The sequence below is a fragment of the Pteropus vampyrus genome, unplaced genomic scaffold (genome assembly GCF_000151845.1).
Source record: "Pteropus vampyrus isolate Shadow unplaced genomic scaffold, Pvam_2.0 Scaffold632, whole genome shotgun sequence".
NCBI classification, from domain to species: Eukaryota; Metazoa; Chordata; class Mammalia; order Chiroptera; family Pteropodidae; genus Pteropus; species Pteropus vampyrus.
This window is the reverse complement of record NW_011889413.1, coordinates 184,943-205,320: the sequence shown is the minus strand read 5'-3', so window position 1 is coordinate 205,320 and position 20,378 is coordinate 184,943. Positions and strand designations below refer to the sequence as shown.

The following is a 20,378-nucleotide window of genomic DNA, read 5'->3' as shown; positions in this document are numbered from 1 at the left end:
TGACGGCTCTGGACCAGAGAGCAGGGGCTGCGCCTGTCTGCTGCCTGCTGGCGAACAAGGCCACTCTCTGGGGCCTCCCCCTCCAGCCGGGGCCACTGGGTCCCCTCCTCGTGTAAGGGCCCTGGGTCCCGTCCCAGCTTCTGGGATTGGGGGCCTTCAGAAGTCCACTGCGCCCTGCCACGGGGTCTTCAGTGCGTCCCGATCTCTCCTGGGTGTCTGGCCCGGCGACTGTGTGATCTCATCCTGCTACAGAGTCACGCGCGCAGCCCCTGGCCCCAGCGTCCCACGCAGGAGAGTTGGCGCGCCTTCGGCAGGACTTTGAGCAGCAGCAGCAGCGGGACAAAGCCCAGCACGAGTCTGAGCTGGAGCAGCTGAGGCTGTATTTTGAAAAGAAATTAGGGGACGCTGAAAAAAATTACCAAGAAGCCCTGACCGTGTTGCAGCAGCGGCTGCGGGGGGCTAGGGGAGAATCTGCCCCGGAGCCCGTGGCACTCAGGTGAGCATGCGTGCCTTGTCCCAGGCGGGTGTTGGAACGTGGGGACCTCGAGTTGAGCTGCAGTCTGATGACGTTTTGTGCTGGTGCGGATGGGCAGCCCATGCTCCACAAACTCTCGATGTTCGGGGCTTGAGTCAAGGTGACAGAGCCGGGGGCTGATCTGACGTGTGACAGGCACGGACAGCGACGTGGAGCCAGTGGTGGTTGGCTGCAGGCTGTTGGGGTCCTCTGGGGTCCCAGGTCCTTGTAGCTGTGACACCGGCCCTGGTCACCATCACAGACATGGTGCACTCAGCCGAGGCACCCTGTCCTTGACAGACGTACGGCTGCGATGGAGGGAGCAGGAGGGGTTTTCTTTTACCTGGTCAGATCCTGGGACGCCGCAGAGTTCACGTGCGAAAGTGCCGTGCGGACGGTTCCCAGACCTGTTCCCTCTCTGTTCACCCAGCGCGGTTCCAGAAGAGGCGTCTGGAGGGGGAGGAAGAGGCCGTCTCGACCCGCCCGGCTTGCACTTGGAGCAGCACGAGGTGATGGCCCGTTTTGTTTACGGAGGGTGTGATTGACATAGGACATTGTATCAGTCCAGGGTGGACAACGCAGTGACCCGACGTTTGTCCGTGTTGTGGCGTGGCCCCCACCGTGCGTCTGGTAGCATCACCGCCCACACTCGCGAAGCCCTTGTTCTTGCGACGAGAACGTCTAAGGCCCACTCTCTAGCAGCTCCCAGGCACAGAGTGCGGCGTGTGCCCTGCAGCCACGCGCTCTGCGTCACACCCAGGACTGACCGCCCTTGGCGCTGGCAGTCGTGCCTTTTGACCCGCCCCCCCCCGCCCCCGGCTCTCGTGACCACCAGGCCGTTTCCCGTATCCACGAACTCAGCCGTTTTGATTTGTTTTGCTTTTTAAATTTCACGTGTAAGTGAGATCGCGTGGTATTGTCTTCCTCGGTCTGACTTATTTCACTTAGCATGACGCCCTCTGTGACCGTCCGTGTTACAGGTGACAAGATTGCATCCTTTCTGTGGTTGAATAATAGTCCATCGTGTGTATGTCCCACTCCTTTACCCGCTCATCCGTCAGTGGACACTTCGGCTGCTTTCGTATCTTGGTTTTTGTGAATAATGCTGCAGCAAACACAGGGTGCGTACGTGTTTTCACTTTAGTGTCTTGGATTTCCGTGGATAAACACCCAGAAGTGGAACTGCGGGGTCCCATGGTGGTTTCAGCATTGATCTTTTGAGGAGCCTCCACCCTGTTGTCCATAGTGGCTGCACCAGTTTACAGCCCCAGTGCGTGCGGGCTCCCTTTGCTCCACATCCTTGCCAGCACATGTCGATTTACTGATGATGCCATTCTGACAGGTGTGAGCGATATCTCGTCGTGGGTTTAACTTGCATTTCTCTGACAATTAGTGACATCGAGCATCTTTTCACGACATAAGGTTTATTGGTCACCCTTATGTCCTCTTTGGAGAAAGGTCTACTGAGGGCCTCTGCCCATTTTTTGATCAGTTTGCTTTTTTTGCTGTTGCACGAGCAGTTCTTCAGTCGTGGAGAAGGTTGTGTTTCGGTAGTCTTTGACGCAGGCGGACTGTTTTCATGTCGTAAGGTCTGAATTTCCGTCCTTTCCCCGAATGCAGTCTGGCACCAGGCAGAGGAGGGCTGGCTCTGTCTCGTGGGGGAACAGCTCTGGCGACTCACATCGCACTGTGGTCTGCTTGCGCGTGTGCCCACAGCCACACACGTGGCTGGGAGAGCCTCGTCCTCCCCTGGGTGCTCAGGCATCTGCCCCGCCTGCCGCAGGCCGCTCCCCTGTGCCCCCCAGAGCGGCCACGAGAGTTGTGCTGAGTTGCATGCTGAGCTCTGCTGGTCCTGGGGTTGCCTCCGTGGCGTTTCTGTCTTCAGCCGGTGCAGGAGGCACCGTCTGAGCACCGTTCTCCGTGACGGCGGGAGCGTGCTACGCCTGTGCCGCAGTGTCATGGCCTCTGGCTCATGTGCCATGCACGCTCGAGTGTGGCTGGTGCAACTGAGGGGCCAAGGTTGGCTTTTATTTGATGGTGACTGCTTGAGCTGTCAGTAGCTCCCGCGTCTGGTGGCCGCTGTCCTGGTGGGCAGCACTCACTCATGGAAGAGCGCCCGCGTGCCCTGTCGGCGCCATCTTTACTCAAAACGTCTGCTGTCCTGGGCATTCAGGTGTGTCTCGTCAGCTCGGGCGGTCGAGCCAGCAGACGTGTGTCCGCTCGCAGTCCGGGAGCTCGAGGTCCAGCTGTGGGCAGAGCCGGCTTGCGGAGGAGCGCGAGTGTCTCCTTACGTAGTCATCAGCCGTTCTTCCTTTTTCCTTATTTGCCGTCCACGTCTTTGCCCGTTTCTCTGTGCTTCGGACGTGCCCACTCTGTTCATCTCTGGCCGGACCGTGGTCACTTTTGCATGGCTGCCGGTGGCTGCGGTCTGGGGTTGCGTGTTCCTCGCACCATCCCTCCTTCGTCCTCGGCGCTTCGGCCCCATTCTCAGTGTAGCAGTGTTTTCCTGTGCTTTTTTCCGGTTCTTTGAAAGGGTGATTTGTCTCTAGTTTCTATTCCTCTGGAACCCAGCCCTGATTGGATGGGAGGTCCAGGCTTCAAGTTTATTTGCTCTTTCCAAATGGTGAGTCACTTTCACGTTGGACTCGCTGGATTTACTCTTCAGTTGGAATGGGACCCTTTGGTGTGTTCTGTTGTCACAGGGGCAGAAATCCCGAGATTTAGGTTGCTGTGACTCGTGTGTGATTTTTGAGGAAACTGGGTTCACAGGTGGCATTGCACGGGGACAGGAAGCGACGAAGCCTGCGTTGGGCTTTCCTACTGACTGATGTGAGGACGCTGGCTGGGCCCCGTGTCTGAGCTGCGCACAGCAGGTCAGGGAGGGCGGGGGGAGTGAGGTGGCTCGGTGAGTGGGCGCAGAAACCTGGGCGCCCGTGGCCTTGGATGAGTGAAAGGGGGTGAGCGGAGGAGGGGAGGGCGGGGGTCCGGCTCCGAGAGTGTCGTGGTCGGGCTCCCGGGGGTGGCCAGGGCCCCGTGCTGAGGCCATGCGCTTCGGCAGATCCCACGCTCTTGGGGCGTGAAATTGGGGGCAGCCTGTGAGGCTCCCCAGGGAGGCAGAGAGGCTCATGGACACGCCTTCTCCGTGCATCACCCCCCAGGCCAGCCTGCATGCGCACACAATGTTAGAGGAAAGCCCCCAGTGCCAAGTGGCAGCCCAGCAGGAGGGGGACCTCGCGGAGATCTGGATGTCGGAGCAGCGTGTGGGGCTCTCAGAAGAGCCTGGCCAAGGTTAGTGCCTCTCGGCTCACAGTGTTTTGTGGGAGGTTGGGAGCCTCGGCCTAAGTCGTGTGGAGGCGCCTCAGGCCAGCCTGCTGTCCCCATGCGGGATTGCAGAGTCAAGGGGCAGGGCCTGGACGTGTCAGGAGAGGGCCTGGCCTCACAGCAGCCCTGGGGATCACAGGGGCCCGGGCAGCAGGAGGCAGCAGGTGGAGAAGCCGTGGGCATCCCAGAGGTGTGGCAGGTGGGGATGGGCAGTGGCGGTGCTGCCGAGAGCAGGTGCGAAGCAGCACGCGGATGCCGAGGGCTGGGCCGCCTGGACGCCCGGCGCGCTCACTGGGCACAGCCCTGGGGACGGTGCCACCGCATCCCTCTTGATCTGAGCAGGCAAAGTGGGCAGGGCCAGGGTCCCGCTGGCGCCTGACACGAGCGCCTGTCTTGGCCCGGGCTCCCCGGAGCTGGCGGTGTGCGTGGTGCGGGCACAGGCCGTCCACTCCTGACATCCAGCTCGCACGATTTTTCAGAACCTGAAGGTCTGCTGGCCGAGGCATTCTAAGGCAAGATCCTGTCCCCGTTGGTGTGGGTGTCCTTGCGGGTCGCATCTGACCGTCCTCCCTGCCCCCTGCTCTGTTGCAGACCTCGCCCCCATGTGTCTGCGGGCCGGGGGGGACACGGCGGTGGACGTGGACACAGTGGTGGCAGCCAGGGTCCTGGCTTTGGAAGCTGAGCACAAGGTTAAACTCTCGCTGCTTCAGACGACGCTCAAGGCAGAAGTCGATCTCTTGAAAGAAGAAAACAGACGTTTGTGCGAGAAGCTGCAGAGGGAGGTCTGCCTGAAAGAGGGCCAGGAGAAGGTGCGCTGGGAGTTCGTGGGGAGGCACCACTGCCACCTCCTAGGAGCACCTGTTGGCTGGTTGGGATGTCAGCCCGCACACATGCACGGCCAGGAGTGGGCTTGGTCAGTGTGTCACTCAGTCCAGACGAGCCTCCCCCAGCCGAGGCCAGGGTGTGGCCTCCCGTTGCCCCTTCCACTGGTCGCCAAGGGCTGGGGGTGCAGCCAGGTGTCCTTAGAGGACACAGGTGGGGTTTCGAGCCAGGCTCTTTGGCACGGCCACCTTCAGGCCTTGTCCCCCAGAGCTCTGGTGGTGTCCCGAACCCCCAGGCGGTCGACCATGCAGCCATAGAGTGCCTGTGGGGACCCCGAGTGATGAGGTCACTGCCCCACTGGCGTGGACTTAGAGGTTACATTAGGCCGTTAACATTCAATGTGTGAGCTTATAACTGCACAGGTGTTTACCGTTTTCTGTTCATTTTTTTATGCCATAACTTTCAACTGCATTAAATCTGCCTGTGTTGTACACTCTATGATGTCATGCACTTGAGCGAAATTAAGGGAAAGTAGTCTTACAGTTGCCATTCACAGTGCTTTTTGTTCCTCCCCGACAATCTGAGTTGACAGCTGGTACGGTTCCCTCCAGCCCGAAGGGCCCTTAGCGCGTTCTCTGAGCTGGGAGACTAATTTCACCTTCGTTCTCCACTGTTCCTGGCGCATATGGAAGGCTGGGTGGTGGCTTTGGTCAGGATTTAGAGATGTTCCCTCTGGCTTCGTTGTTTCTGGTGAGAAGTCAAGTATCGCTCAAATCGGTGTTTCCCTGAGTGTCATGTGTCACGTTCTTTGTCTCCTTCAAAGGCTTTTTCCTTTGGTTTGTTCTTAGTCATTTTACTATGGTGGGCCTACCTGTGATTTTTTTCAACATTTTTTCTCCCGTGAAATTCTAAAAATTAGTACGTAAACTTGATTGCAGATATTTTAGAGGAGGACACAGAGATCCTCAGAAAACATAGTTATCTTAAAAAACACTTGCACTAGGCTGACCTCACCTTCCCCTCTTTAATGACAGTGCTAGTAAAACGGTGGTCTTTTAATAATTTTCAGGAAATTCTGTACGTTTACGTTTTTCACCAAATTAGGAAATTTTGCCACGTATTTTCTTCAGTTTTTGTTTCTGCTCCATTCTCTCTCTCCTTTCCTTTTAGAACCCCACTCGCTTGGACACTATCTTTTGGTTCCTGAGATTCTGTTCATTTTGTTTTCTAATCTTTTCCCCTTCTCATTGGTTAGATTCTGTTGAAATTCTAGTTGATTGACTCTTTTGCAGCCTGGAATTTGCTTTTAAGTTCCTTTATTGAACTTTTAAATTTCAGATATCGTGTTTTTCACTTCTAAACTTTCCATTTGTTTTTTAATCGTTTCTATATTTTCTGCCATGATTTCCTATTCTTTTATTCATTGTGAACATACTTTCTTTCATGTTCACAAGTACAGTTATGATAGCTACTTTAAACCCTTTGCTGGTTTCAACATTCGTGTTATCTTGAGGTTGTTCACTAGTGTATTTTCTTTTTACCTTGGGTCATATTCCCTGTTTACTTATATGTCAGTTATTTTTGGATTGGATCCTGGACATTGTGGACAGCCTGGATTCTGTTATGTTCTGCTGAAGAGTATTGGTTTTCTGTTTCAGCGGGCAGCTACCTTGGCTGGATTCAGACTCCACTCTCCATCCTCTCCGTGCTGAACTGAAGCACACTGTCCAGTTCTTTGGGGCTTAGCCGGCCTTCTCGTGGAGTCTGCACACTCACGTGTGGATCAGGGATCAGCCTGAGGTTGGGGTTTTGCTTATCCCAGACATTGCTGTCTCTCTCTGCTCTGTCCTGAGAGGCAGCCCCTCTCACCTTCTGTTCCTCTCATACGATCACAGGGTTCCTGTGCGCAGCACGGGCGGGGACTTGCTCAGTACCCTGCCGTGTGGGTGCTGTCTGGGCCTTCAGGTGCAGTGTCTCACACTTTATCCGGAGGCCGCAGTCCTCTCTGGGAAGGCTGGTCTGATTAGCCCTTCTCTGCCAGCACCAGAAGCAACGCCCTCTGGCGAAGTCAGGCTCACGTGCCTGTTTCGGTTTTATTTCGGTTCTTCTTGATGATGTTCAGTAGTTTGTTGACCTAATTTCTTTCCTTTTCTTGAAAACCAGGATATTTGCCTCCCATCAACTTTCTGATTAATCTTCCTTTTCACAAGACACCTTTAAAAGCATTAGTTTTAGCTCATCAGTCTCTTGCTCAAGGTCTCGTTTATCCTGGAGTATAAATTGTTCAAGTTCAGAGACTTGAGCTCATGGCGTGGCTGCTGCTCTTGTTTCCTTGCTGGTGGCGGCCTCAGGTGCTTGGGGTCGCCGGCCGTTTCCTCGACACAAGACCCGTGACGTTTCCCGTCACAGCAGAGAAGGCCTGCAGGGCCATCTGCATGTGCTGCCCCCGCGTGTGTCTGGTCAGTGTGTTTTGTCCAGGCCGGCTCCGTACCTAGGGAGCAGTTGATTCTCGCACGTGGTTGCATTTCACTCGAGCGGCGAGTTCTGAGTTTGGTCATGTTAGAGTCCTGTCATGTGACAGTCCTGTCGCTCTGTCAGCATGTGGCTGTGTGTCACGGAAGGTCCCTGTCTTTGCAGATGGGTCTGGATCATTGCTGCCAATAACCTCTCCCTTTGATTTCTTCCCTCTTAAATAAAATGGCCCGCAGGGGAAACACAAGTCAGTGGACGGTCACCAGGAAGAGCTGAGGCAAGCGGAGGGGCAGATTCGGCTGCTGGAGCAAGAATCCCGAGAGCGAGAAGCGGAGTGGGAAGCCACCGGCGCGGTGCTGCAGAGAGACGCGGAGGAGCAGCTGTCCCTGAGGCCCTGGGGCCTGAGACGGCAGGCCGAGGCGGACAGGCAGTCAGTGATGGACAGGCTCGCGCGCCGAGAGACCGAGATGAGGCAACTGCAGGAGCAGCAGGCGGCGCAGATCCTGGACCTGGAGGGGTCCCTGATGGAGCAGCAGGGCCGCCTGCGGCAGCTGGAGCTCGGGCTCCCTGGGGACGAGTCTCCACGGTGCAGCCAGTGCGGCCGGGAGCCGGGTGGCAGCCTGGCCCTCACAGACCGGGACCAGGAGCTCACTACGCTTCGCCTGCAGGAGGACTGCGCCCTCCAGCTGATGCTGGCCCAGAACAGGTGGGTGACAGCTGCACGGCCATGTGTCACGTGTGGAGCGTCTGCCAGGTTCCCACGCGAGATCTGGCTCAGGAGACCCAGCCGAGGGGGCGGGCAGGGTCCCTGGGAAGATGTGCTGTGGGCTCCAGCGATGTCCTGAGTCTGGGACACTTGGTCTTTACCCTGAGACGAGACGGGACACGTAGCTCTGGCAGCAGACGAGCTGGCAGCAGCAGCGTCCAGACCCTCATGGCGCCCGTGCGCCTCTGACGGACACCGCTGTGCGTGCACCTCGCATGTCTCAATGTCCACGGCGGAGCTGTGGGCCTGTTCCGCATGAGGGCGTGCAGTTCATCCGCGTTAGTGTTTCTGTTTTTTAAAACTCAAACAGATTTTTAAAAAAGAAAATATTTTTTCTAAAACACACACACACTTCCTGGAAGTTTTAAGTAGATTTATAACACGATGTGGTCTTTAGCCTCTGTCGTGCCGACTTTCTGCAGCCTGGGCCGTTGTGGTCAGGCTGTTTGTGAGTCTGGGGTCTTCGGACATGCAGTGGCTTTGGCCTTTTCCTGTGTGCCCACGAGTGAGGTGCAGGGGCTTCTGCTCTGGGGTCTGAGAGCTTGAGCTCGACCCCACCTGCCACGTGGGCACGAAGCCTTGGTGCTCCTGTGTGGTTAGGTGGGGCGGCAGTGGGAACAGCCCTGCAGTCCCTGGGGAACTGCTGGCATGTGTGGCTTGTCATAGCTCCTGCTCACCCAGGCATGCACGGAACCTACGCCAGTCGAGGATCCAGCTCCCCCGGGTTGTGGGGCTCCGGGTGCTTCCATAACACTGCGTCTCCTGCCTCTGTCTCCGCCCTCCAGCGCCCCCCACGGCTCTTTATATTCACGTCCCTAATTCATCCCTGAAGAGTGTTTGTGAACCCTTTCGAATGCTCTTTGAGGGCTTACTGCCACTTCCTGGTCGAGGTCCTTCTCCCCGTGAGTCACAGTCACGTCTCCTTTGTGTCGTGCCTGTCGGAAGTGTGTGGTTGCTTGCTGTGGGTCTCGTGTCCTTTACTTCAGGCCGTGCTGCAGACACCTGGGTTCTGGCCTCTCAGCTGTGTGCGGCAAAGGGAGAAGGAGTAAGGACACAAACCCACGAATGACGATCTTGCCAGCAGAAGTGGCTTCCTGTAGAAAGTGCGAGTAGGTTGCTGCTTTTACGACTGCGTGTTTGCGCTCTGTGCTCATCACACGTGTCATCGCAGGTTTTTAGAACAACGGAAAGAAATCAGTGAGAAATTTGCTGCGGAGCAAGATGCCTTCCTGCGGGAGGCCCGGGAGAAGCACGCCAGCGAGCTCCAGCTCCTGCAGGACAGACACCAGCAGCACATTGTGTCCCTGAGGACGGACCTCGAGGCCAGGCACCAGGCCGACGTGTGGGAGCTGAAGGCTGCGTTCGAGAGAGAGCAGCGGGCTCTTTCTGACACTCGCGTGGCTGAGCTGCAGGCAAAACATGCTGCTGACATCCAGGCCCTGGAGACGAGACACTTATCAAGCCTGGACGCTGTGGAGTCCCGTCACCTGTCTGAAGTTCAGGCCCTGCGTGATGAGCACAGGCGGGCCTTGGAGCAGCTGCGAGCGGAGCTGGAGGAGCAGCTGCCACAAAAGTGTTCTTGTCACCACGCGGTTTCGACGCGAGAATTGGAGACACTCCAGCGGGAGTGTGACGGGGAGCTTCAGTCCACGAAGGGCTGCCCGAGAGCTGAGCCTCGCAGGGCTCACCAGGTGAGGGCCAGGCCCTTCCCGCTGTCAGGACAGGCCCCTGCCTGTAGCTGCCTGTCCCAGTGTGCGCTGCGTGTGTCCATGGGTGTGTTCCACGTGCTGCCACTGTCCACAGTGATGGAGCTCCCGGTGCAGTGGGTGGAGGGTGAGGGTCGTGTCGCTCCCCGACTACACTGACCCTCGCCGCCTTGGTTCCCTTGTTGGGATTCACGTTGTGAAACCCTCCGTCCTGTTCTGGGAGCACTGACTGTCCCTTTGGCAGGTGCTCTACATTTAAATGGAAGGGTGTTTCTGAAGATGGCCCCAGTGTCCGGAGCCACCGCCCCCCTTCCCTGCACTCCTGGGGCACCTGCGTTTTAGGATAGGACATGTTCATTTGGACTAAAACTGAAGTCACTGGAGGTTTAACGTCCTCTCAGTGGATGGGCTGCTCCATCCAGCGTGCGGCCCAGGTGGGTGCGCCAGGCCCTGGGCCGGACTGCCAGGTGCTACCCTGTGCAGGGACGGCGGCAGCCCTGCTCATTCCGAGGCGCTGTGGCACTGTGCGAGGGTCGCACGGTAAGCCGCCCGATGTCAACAGTGGCACTGGGAGGGTCATGGGGGGCTGGACCTGCAGGCTGCAGTGGCGGCCTCACTGCAGGGAGCCGGAAGGGTACAGGGCAGGCGCTCTGCGCACAGGACATGTCACCGTAGCTCTGCTCTGGGGGGCCGGCACACACAGGGCTGCTGCCTCAGTGGCCAAAGCTTGTGTGTGGGGCTCTGCGTGAGCCGCGTGGCAGCCTGCGTGGTCGTTCTTGAGGCCACGTCCGATGGAGCAGGCGGAGCCTCTGGAGCGCGAGGCTGCTGTGGGGGCCTGGAGGTGGGGACTGGCCCTGGGCCTCGGTTCCCCTTCATCGGGGCAGGGTGGCATTTGACCAGCAGGGGCTCCCCTTGTGCTGGTGCTGTGCACCAGGTCATTGTGCTCTGTCCTCACAGGCTTGCAAAACCCCTGGGGTGCATCCTGTGTCCTGTGCTGGACAGCGAGGCCGTTCCCCACTGCTGGGGACACGTGCATCTCTGCGCCGCCCGGTCCCGCGGGGGTGAGAGGGCAGGGTGTACATGGTGCCTCCCCTGGGGCACACGTGCAGGGCCCCCAGAGGGCCAGCTTCCAACAGTGCCGTTCTGCGGGGCTGCTCCCCGTCCGACCTCGGGACCAGGCCCGGGGCTCCCGGCGTGTATGTGGTCGCCGAGTCCCGATGGTGGCCGGTGGCATCTAACCTGCCGCTTCTAGGAAGGGCCCCGGGGGGAGGGGGAGGGGCAGTTAGGACTTGAGCGGAGCCTGAGGACAGGGCTCCTCCTCCGTCGGGTGGGGGGGGGACGTCTGCAGGCTGGCTTTTCTGTTGTTGTTCGGTCCTTGGACTCTGAGTCACCCTGAATGTGGCCACTCGGTGGGGTTCCACGTTTGAAGGGCGCAGAGGACAGAGGAGGGACCACCCAGGATACCGTACGCTCAGGCAGCCTAGAGAGGCAGCCAGGTGACCGCGCTCACAGCCAGGAAGAGCGCACCCTTGCTGGCATCGCAGTCTGCCTTTCGTGACGTCCCCATGCGGATCTTGTCACGAGGGCGGAGCCCGTGTTCCCTGAGCCCCGCAGCCCTGCCGCAACCTCTTCGGCATCGCCGCAGCCTCCAGTTGCCTCACTGTCTCCTCAGGGTCCCTTCAGCACCCTCTCTGTTCCCCAGTTCAAGTCACAGTGCTGAGGGGCCTTCGTGGGTGACGCAGCTGCTTCTCCAGAGGGCGGCAGAGCAGAGGGTGTGAAGGACGAGCAGTCGGCCCGTCCAGCCGCCCATGGTTGCCAAAGGGCCCACAATGGTGGGTGCTGGCAGGTCCCACGCGCCCGGCCCCGGGAGAGGAGCGGGGTGGACGCCCTGCTGTAGTTTGCAGGGCAGCACATCCAGGTAGGGCAGCGCCCCGGGGTGCACAGCTGTCCCCCGTCCTGAGGTGCTGTTGCCCGGGACCTGCTTATGCGCTGTGGGTGTCTGCTGGGTGCCACCTTCCCTGAGGGCTGGCCTCTGTCACTTCCTCTCCGTGGCACCTTCTGACCTGCCATCATCCCGCGGAGCTGCCTGGGCCCTGCTACCCGTTCTGTCTGTTGGCAACACAGAGAGCCACGTGTTTTCTAAAGCCACACGTCACCTGTGTTCTCGGCCTAGCGGCTTCCTCCTGCACTGACGCGGTCTGCACACACCTGGTGCGGTGCTGCCCTGTGCAGGCCCGTTATTGCTGTGCTCTGCCCCCGGCTGTGAGTGTCCCAAGCTGTCTGCGTCACTTTTTCTGCTCAGCTGATTTTACAGAAAACAGCGCTGCTCGTGGGGAGGCGGGGCGTGCTGCTTCCGCCCTTGCTCTCACCCCTTGCTCTCACGGTCCATTGGAGGAAACTAACACAACAGAGATGGAGCAGTTTAGCAGGCCGTGTTTCTGGCCACCTGGCGGGCATATGCCAACCGTGGAGTGTGAGCACTCCCCACCGCTATTACGTGAACAGACACTGGACGCTGATGCGTGTCCACTGTGCACACCTCAGTGTCCGCCTCTGCCAGGTCAGACCTTTTTCCTCTGCAGACAGCACAGCCCGTCTGGTCTAGAGATGGACTGTCACCTCCTTGTTCCGTCCACACCCAGCCCCACTTCCTGCCACTCTGGTGGCTGAAGTTGGGACCCACGCCGGGCCTCGTTTGCGCAGGCTGTTTCTACTGTTTTCTGGGGTGTCTGACGTGTTCCCCGCTCCCTGCACACACGCCGACATGCATGCACACGTGCTGACATGCCTGCATACATGCTCAGATTCAGGCTGTGGCCTCGTGCGGACGCTGTAGGTGGCACATCCCTCTGGTGGTGTCCCTCAGACTTCACTTACAGATGGGGGTCACGCAGAGATTTGCTGGCATTTCCTGGGCTGCTCGGATCATAGTCCCCCAAAATAGCAGGGACGTGCTGTTCTTCCTCTGCAAACAGATTCTGTCTGGGCCGCAAATATCTTTGCACCTGTTTGAAAAGCAGCGTCACTTGCCAGAAGTTATTTAACGTGCACGGGCGAGGTGGTTGGGTCACTCTTTGGGTTCTCTCCCTTCGGAGTGCAGTTGTGACAATGCTCTGAAGGCATCAACTTGGTGTCCTTCCCTTAGAGATGAGCCCGCATGCAGGCCCCTCCCTCGAGCGGTGACCCGGGTGGGGCCCTGGAAAGAGGAGTAACCGGTGCTGATTGCTCAGGGCAGTTTCATCTTTTCTTGGTAAAAAAAACAAAACAAAACAAAAACTACATCTGTTTTATGTAATAGTTTATACAAATATTAAGAGGATTTCTGGTCAGTTAGGCATATTTTGAACGTCTTTAACGTATCAGTTGAACTTACGTTTGTTATTACATTGGTGTTCTTTGTGCTGTGTTGTGGTATCTACGGAGTTTTCTTAATGGTGGATGTACGTATGTGACATTGTCCCTGTAATTTTGTGGGTTTTTAGAAAAACCTAAGAATGACCTTTTAAAAATCTTTTTTTATACTGACCTTCGCGTTAGATCATGGCACATGAAGCGGAGTTTTACTCGAGGCTGGAAATAGACATGGTTGTCTGTGAGAAGCCTTATGCGCGGGGAGGCATGGGGGTCAGCCTCCTTTTGACCCTGTTCAGTCACATCAGGGCGAGGCCTGAGGATCTGCACTCCTGCCACATGTCTATAGCCACCAGGACACTGAGCCCCCAAAGTCTGTGGCCGCCCCCCTGCTGGGGGTGGGCTGGGGCTGCACAGCCGCAAGACTGCCCCGCCAGCCCCTGCGCATGTCCCGGGGCTGTCCTGCTGCAGAACACGGCCACGTTTGGCCTTTGGCTCCGTCGTGGTGTGCTTCCACGGGTTGCACTGCAGGCCGGGCACGCCCTGAGCAAGACAGGCACGCGGTGTCCCCACTGCCCCTCACAGGGAAGCTAGAGCGACTTCCTCTTGCCTACAGCGCACTGGGGCGGGGCCTTCACATTAGCCGCTCTCCTGCCTCTTAGGGCTGTCGTGTGAGACTTTGTGCGTCCCTGTCAGCTGCCTTAAGAGCCCCCCGGAAGCCACACGAAGGCCTAGACATGAGGATGTGCTCAGCTGCCAGCTGCCCTGAGGCCGTGGACAGACGAGTAAGGGCCTTGGCTTCTGAGCCGGGGTTCCGTGTGGTATGTGCCCTCTGTCCTCTCTGTTGGCAGGCAGTGACACAGAGGCCCAGAAGGACCTCGTGGCTGGAGAGAGGCAGCTGGCCCACTGGGCAGTGCTGGACACTGGGGGTGCAGCCTTCATGTTGCGTGTGGGCGTGGGGCGCCCTGGGCCCTGCCCTCCCTCAGGGCTGCTTTGCGGTGTTTCATCCATTGGGCTCCCATGGCAGGGTCAGGCCTGAGGAAGGTGGTCTGCAGCTCCAGAGTTCCCCGAGGACCACACACGTGGCCCTGCCTCCTGAGCAGGGTGTTAGGGGCACGGGGCAGTTAGCAGTTGGCACCTGGCACCAGTGCCCCGAGAGCCGACTGCTGTGGCTGGGGCTGTGGGCCTCCTGCGGCTCGGCCACGTTGTTTCACTTTCCTGTGTCCTCCATGGGGGTGGGAAGCGTTCCATGGGGGTGCATTTGGGGGGACAACTGCGGCCTCGTCCCTTGGCCAAGGCCCTGCGGCCTGGGGTGCCCGCTGGCGCTGAGGGTTTTTTTCTTATGCTCACGGGCACTTGTGGGTTTCACGACTGGGCTAGCGTCCCTGGTGACCCTCACGACTGTGGCTCCCCTCTTAGCCGTGAGGGCTCCTGTGGTGCAAGCAAGGCCGTCTCAGTGCTGTGTAGACCACCGTGTGTCCCGACTCAGAACTGCGGGGACATCTGGGGGACACCCGTGCCGACCCACGCTGGGCTCCAGCTGTGGGAGGCGTGAGCAGAGTTGGCCCTGCAGGCCATCTGCCACTCCATAGGAAACCAGGGCCGGAGCCTGCAAGCAGCAGCCGAGCTTCCCTGTGAGCGTTACCTGGCCTGGTCGCCGTCACGGGGGAAACGGGGAGAGGGGGACCTTGGGGCCCGCCGCATACCGGCGTGTGAGGGCAGAACTCCAGCCGACCCTGTCCCTTCTCGCTGGGGCGTGAGGCCCAGTGCTCAGCATCCTGGCTGAGCTGCAGAACACAAGCTGAGAAACGGCATTCTCTTGCTGTGCTTCGGGGAGCCTGCTGTGGGCACCGCACGGCCCTTTTGGCTTCAGTCTGCGGGGTGACTGGACACACCACACCTCAGGACCGTTCTCATCGCACATGGGTTGTGGTTCTTGATGGCAGCTTTGTTGGGGGGTAATTCACGTACCACACGCATCACCCTTTTTACTGTACGTTGCGGTGGTCCATTCACAAATTCTGCAGCTGGAGCACCAGTTCTAGAACATTTGGTCGAGTCGAGCGCTTGCTGCCATCGTTTCCGACAGGTGACCTGGAGTGGGCTTGCTGGCACAGCGCCCTCTGCCTCAGCTCAAATAACTGCCGACTTTGAGAGCGGGGCTTTTCAGTGAGCTGCCGACGGGTTGGTTGGTGACAGTCGCTGGGGTGGCACTTTGGGAGAGCGCCCCCGCCCACTGTGGCCGCTGGGCCGCTGTTTGGAAGGCTGTCCCCGAGACTGGAGTGATGGGGTCAGGGCAGGTTCAGGTACCCCAAAGCTGGCTGCTCCGACGGAGACCCAGCCTTGTTTTCAGTGAGCGCTTTGGGGTGACGGTTTTTGCCCGTGTTCTCTAGAGTGCTTTCACAGAGGGCTAGCTTTTCAGGCATCCTTTTTGTCATTCTGAAAGTTCTTTCTCTGTGGTTTTTTTGAAAAGAAGGAAGCTTATTTCGTTAATAGAGTTTAATTCATCAGGTGAACGTAATTAACTTTTCTTATTTAGAAAGAAATAGACTTTGTCATTTAAAACCAAAGGAACTTAGATTTGTAAACTTCTTGGATTTTAATGGTCATGACACCCTGATGATGGGGACTTGCTTTTTTTTTTCATCGTTCAAGGGTCACTTGGTGTTTTAGTTGGCGTGCCACTCGGAGAACGGGCTGCGCTGTCTGTAGCCTTTCCTTTGTACGTTCTGTGCCAGGGTTCACCACTGACACACAGGGCACACAAAGTCAGGCCCTTTGGGATAGCCGTGCACAAGACGTGCAACGTCAGATTTACGCGTTGGATCCCAGAGGACGATTGGTCATAGGAGAGAGCTGTGCTGGACAGGGAGGGTGAGGGAACAGACGTTGCATGACGCACGGTAAACACGTCTGGGCTGAAGGGCAGAGGTGGCAGAGGTGGCAGTGGTGGTGCCTTGCGGGGGCGGGACTGCCCCTCACTGACAGCTTAGCCCTCGAGGGCCCGCAGCGGCCGGCATCGGGGGGCGGCCAGCTTCCTGAGCCCTCGTGGTTCCCGACTGTAGGGAACTGGGCTGTGTGAGCATTACTGCTCTGGTCACAGACCAGGTGAAAAGGACAACACACACAGGCTGCGACGCAAGCCCGCTGTCCCCCAGACCCAAGTGCCGGACAGTAGACGACTTTAAAACTGCAGCTCTGGTTGGATTCCCAGAGTGTGTCTGCACTCTTCTGCACGTGGCCTGTCCTCCAGTGTCACAGTGACCTTCACAGCCTCTGAGACTCCACTCTGTCCCGAGATGCAAGAACACTAAGGAATAGCGTGTCTTCTGTTCCCTAGAGGCCCTTAGTCATGGTGGAAACTGGTGTCCCGCCAGACCTGCCCCAGGGGGTCCAGTGGCCCAGGACATGCAGCCTTCGGGCTGCGCACCTTTTTGTGAACCTGTCGCTGCACCACAGCAGAGTCGGGGTGCAGATTCTTCAGGGAGACGCTGGCCACATCCAGTCGGCACCACGCTGGTGGGGAAAGTGAGCCAGCGTTTCCCACTACGTGGCGGGGCAGGCTCACTGCCTGCGTGTCCCCCCCACGGCCTCTCCATCACCTCTCTGGGCACAGAGTGTGGGCTCAGTAAACGTTTGCTGGATGAGCTAAATCCTCGTGAACGGCAGAGAAACGGGACAAGCACAGCCGCAAACCTTCATGGCAGTTTTGTCCTCTCTTGTGTTTCTGTGCAGGGCGAGTCTCACAGCGAGAAGCAAGGCGCGTTGCGTGAGCGGAAGGAGCGGCCTAGGCCGGCGAGCGCGCAGGCTCCGTCTGCCCGCCCCGCGGAGAGCGAGGTGGCGTCTCTGCAGCTTCGGGAGAAGGACGCCCAGATCCTGCAGGTGTGTGCGCCGCGCCTTCCCTGTCACCCCAGGTGTGCGCTGCCGTGCACGATGGGGAACGTTCCACCAGACCACGGCCAAGGGCACAGTCAGCCACGGTCACCACACTCACAGTGTGCGGGACCTCCACCCTGCTGTGGAACTGACCTCTGTCCCCGTTCAGCACTCAGCCCCAGCACCTCCGTCTCCTGTCTGAGTCTGGATGTGACTCCTCCAGGGACCTCCTGCAGGGGGAACCACAGCATTTGCCCTTCTGTGTATGGCTTATTTCAGGCAGCCTGATGTCCTCAGGTACATCTGGGTCGTAGCATGTGTCAGAACGTCCTTCCTTTTAAAGGTCGAATACAATCCTGTTGTTTGGACACTGATGTAACAATGTTCAGACCTGTAGAAAATTTTACAGGAGTTTGTGTGAGCCCAAACTGGTGACAGTTGCCAGGGAGCAAGATCCCAGATGCTCCAGAGAACGACAGTTTGCAGTTCCTTTTATGTATGTGCTTTTGAGACTGAGAAGAGCGGTGAAGACGAGGAGGTGGGGTGGAGGAGCTGGCGGGGCCCTGTGCTCCCTGAGGGTGGGACATTTTGAAGTAACAGTTGAATTTTGAAAGTTAATAGAACTGTTTCTATTCCTGGTCCTCTAGTCAGTTTCTAAGGCGTTCACTCGCCCGTCCCTTCTCGGTCACATTGGGTCTCCCCTCTTGCCGTGTGCTCTTGGGGTTGGGGGTACATAGGCAGAGGAGAGACTGCTGTTCTGCAGGCTCTCTGAGTGGAACTGGCCACCGTGGTGGCCTGCGTGTGGCTTGGTGGCCAGTCATGGGTGTGGCCACCCTGAAGGTCAACCTTGGCTGCTGCTGGACTCAATGCAGCGAGGCCCTGGGCGTCCAGCATCCACTGACCGCCACCCACTGTCCACACTGCAGCCGCTGGGGCTCAGCCAGTGTCACGCAGTCTGGACACAGGTCCTCGTGAGGGGGGCACGTGGTGCACGTGCACACGCGCATCTTCTGCCTCTTGTGTTCGTTTTTGGGTCATTCTTTGCCATCTTGACACTTGGAGCTCTCTATCGATTCCACTTCCGTCCATTTTCCCAGCTTCCGCACATCGGCCCGGCGTACCCAGTGGTCTGTCCGTAGGGTCCTTGTTCTTTCATGCCCTCCCTGCGGGCACAGCGCCGAGACTGTGCAGCCCGCGCGGTTCCCCGCCATGAGCTGGTTTCGGAATCCTGCCCTTTTTCCTGCGGCCCGTGTTCCTGACCCGTTTCATGGGCCCTGCACTGGTGTCCCCTTGTCCATTTTCGCCACCCCCCCAAACCACTCTTGGATGAAGAGATGTCTGTGGCAGCGTGGCACTGTCCCCACACGGCTTCTCCATCTGCACTTGGGCTCCTCCCGCCGGGCTGGCCATGAGCCTATCAGTGCGCTGCTGCCCTGCAGCTGGCGGCGTCTGGTTGTCCCCCAGTGAGATGTGAGACTGGACGTGTAACAGTCTGCTGTGTCCTCTGTTCTTTGGTCCCACGTGGGGGAGACGCCCATGTTCCATCATTCAACTGGACGTGACCTGACGTACAGCTGTGGTGGGTGATGGGCTCGGGGGAGAACCCTGGCGTTAGAGCTCAGGCGCTCTGCTGCTGGGAAGACACACTTGTCACTTGTCTAAGTGGCACGATAAGAGAGCCTGCTCAGGCAGCCCTGGGAGCAGCCCTCTGAGACACTGCGGTCATGGACTTTTTGTCTTGACAGAGGAATGTGTACGAGGGATCCTCGCGTGCCTGGCACCTGCATTTCACCCTGCAGGGCCGGGAGAGGGACTTTGTTCTGAGCGGTGGTTGTGAGCGTGGGCGCTGGTGAATCTGCCCCGGCTCCGCGCTGGCGGCGGGCCCGCTTGCCTGGGAGGTTCTGTGTGCCACTTTGTGGGTGAATGAGGGTGTGAAACCCGATGAGCAGTAGTCGTCTCGAGTCCCCCCCGTGCTTGTCTTCTACTGTGGTTTTATTAAGCGGGATGATGAGCGTTATGGTGAAGGTTCCAGATGGAAGCGGGTTTTCAAGCTGTAGCGATTTTTCCCTCGACAGCTGGAAGAGCGGGTCCTCTCCTTGCGCCGCGAGGTGGAAGGGCGCGATTTGGAACTGGAGACGCTGCAGCGGAGGCGCGACAGGGAGAACCAGGAGGGCACGAACCTCATCGCGATGCTCAGGTCGGACGTGGACCTGTCACACGGCCAGAGGTCAGTGGCACCGCCTCTGTTGCTGCCGCCCAGGTGCACGGTGTCTTGGGGGTGGGCCCCGTGCTGCACCTGTCTTGCCACGTAAAAGGGTCATAGACGTCGACAGAAGGGCTAAGTGACGCCCAGGCACCCACACCCCCGTCCCAGCCGTCCTGCTGTGACGCCACACAGGCGGTCCCCACGCGTCTCAGTTTGTTCTCCTTCCTGTAGGTCTAGGGTGTGTCAGGGGCCATTCCGTCAGGGGTCTCATCTTTGAGCAGTTGCCCAGCACCCTGCTCGCGGGCAGCCTTTCCCTGGGCCCGTCTGTCCCGTCTGTCCCTGCTGTGCCTGCCAGCTAGTCCCTGGCCGGGCTCTTGTCCACTTGCCCTGTCCTGCCCCCCAGGGTCCTAGGAGACCAGGCAGCAGCGGGCCTGGAGCAGGCCCGCATTCTCCCGTGGCGCTGCGTCTGTACAGACATACGCGCTTTGCCAGCACTTGTGTGTAGCTGCCTGTGGCTTGGTGCCGACTCCTTGGTCACCCTGAGTCTCTAAGGCCGGAGTGTGACAGGCTGTGTAGTTACCAGCTCCGCAGGCGGGAGGGACATGGCAGAGCAGATGACCCCAGGTGTCTGGAGTTGTGTGCAGCCAGGCGAGCAGCTGCAGGCACCCACAAGTGTGCTGGACAGGGTGTGGGGGAAGTGGGATGGCGGGGTCGGCTTCGAGGGATCTGCCAGCATTTTCTCTCAGAGTGGAGCTAATACCTGCCCTCCCCAACCCATCATCTGCATTCTCGTCCTCACCTTGCCCACACGCCAACCCCCACGCCCTCCCCATGTCCGCACAGCCACCTGCGGGACCTGAGCCGCCACAGCCCGGGTCTGCGCGCTTTGTGCAGCCCGCCGGGGTCCCTTCCTGTTGTCGCGGCTCCCAAGGCATAGCTTTTCATGCATTTTTCCCAGTGGTGTCCCCACGCTGGGAGCAGTGCCTGCACGGGGCCCGGGCTGGGTGGGCCCCAACATCTGGCAGGTGTGGGAACACAGTCAGCTTGTCTGCTGGTTTCCCAGCCACAGTGCTTGGCCCATAGCCTCGTCCCAGTGGGTTGCTGTGACCGGACACTTGAATCCTGCAGAAGGGCTGGGCTGGCAACTGCAGCCAGAGACGGGGAGCAGACCACACTGAAGTCCGAGGGCTTCGGGCAGACCACACTGAAGTCCGAGGGCTTCGGGCAGCGCAGCGGCTGACCTCGAACAGATGTATTACCAAGGACAGGGTCCCGAGGTCAGGGAAGCTGCGGATGGTTCCGGGTGCAGCTGTGCCCTGTGCCGGTCGGCTGATGGCAGAGCCT

General features: G+C 58.7%; 1 protein-coding gene across 7 annotated transcripts in view; it reads left to right on the top strand.

Annotated features, from left to right (window-relative positions):
- Positions 1-20,378, top strand: part of PCNT (pericentrin) — an 88,824-nt gene that overhangs the window by 19,088 nt on the left and 49,358 nt on the right. For 5 of the 7 annotated variants that reach the window (XM_023525821.1, XM_023525818.1, XM_023525817.1 and 2 more), the window contains exons 9-16: positions 253-496; positions 945-1,023; positions 3,673-3,802; positions 4,427-4,644; positions 7,366-7,835; positions 9,067-9,586; positions 16,688-16,834; positions 18,904-19,055. In XM_023525821.1, coding sequence (XP_023381589.1) covers positions 253-496; positions 945-1,023; positions 3,673-3,802; positions 4,427-4,644; positions 7,366-7,835; positions 9,067-9,586; positions 16,688-16,834; positions 18,904-19,055 — 1,960 coding nt within the window. Of the gene's footprint in view, positions 1-252; positions 497-944; positions 1,024-1,053; positions 3,344-3,672; positions 3,803-4,426; positions 4,645-7,365; positions 7,836-9,066; positions 9,587-16,687; positions 16,835-18,903; positions 19,056-20,378 lie in introns of those variants that run through there. The other 2 variants (XM_023525822.1, XM_023525820.1) reach the window with 2 other exon arrangements.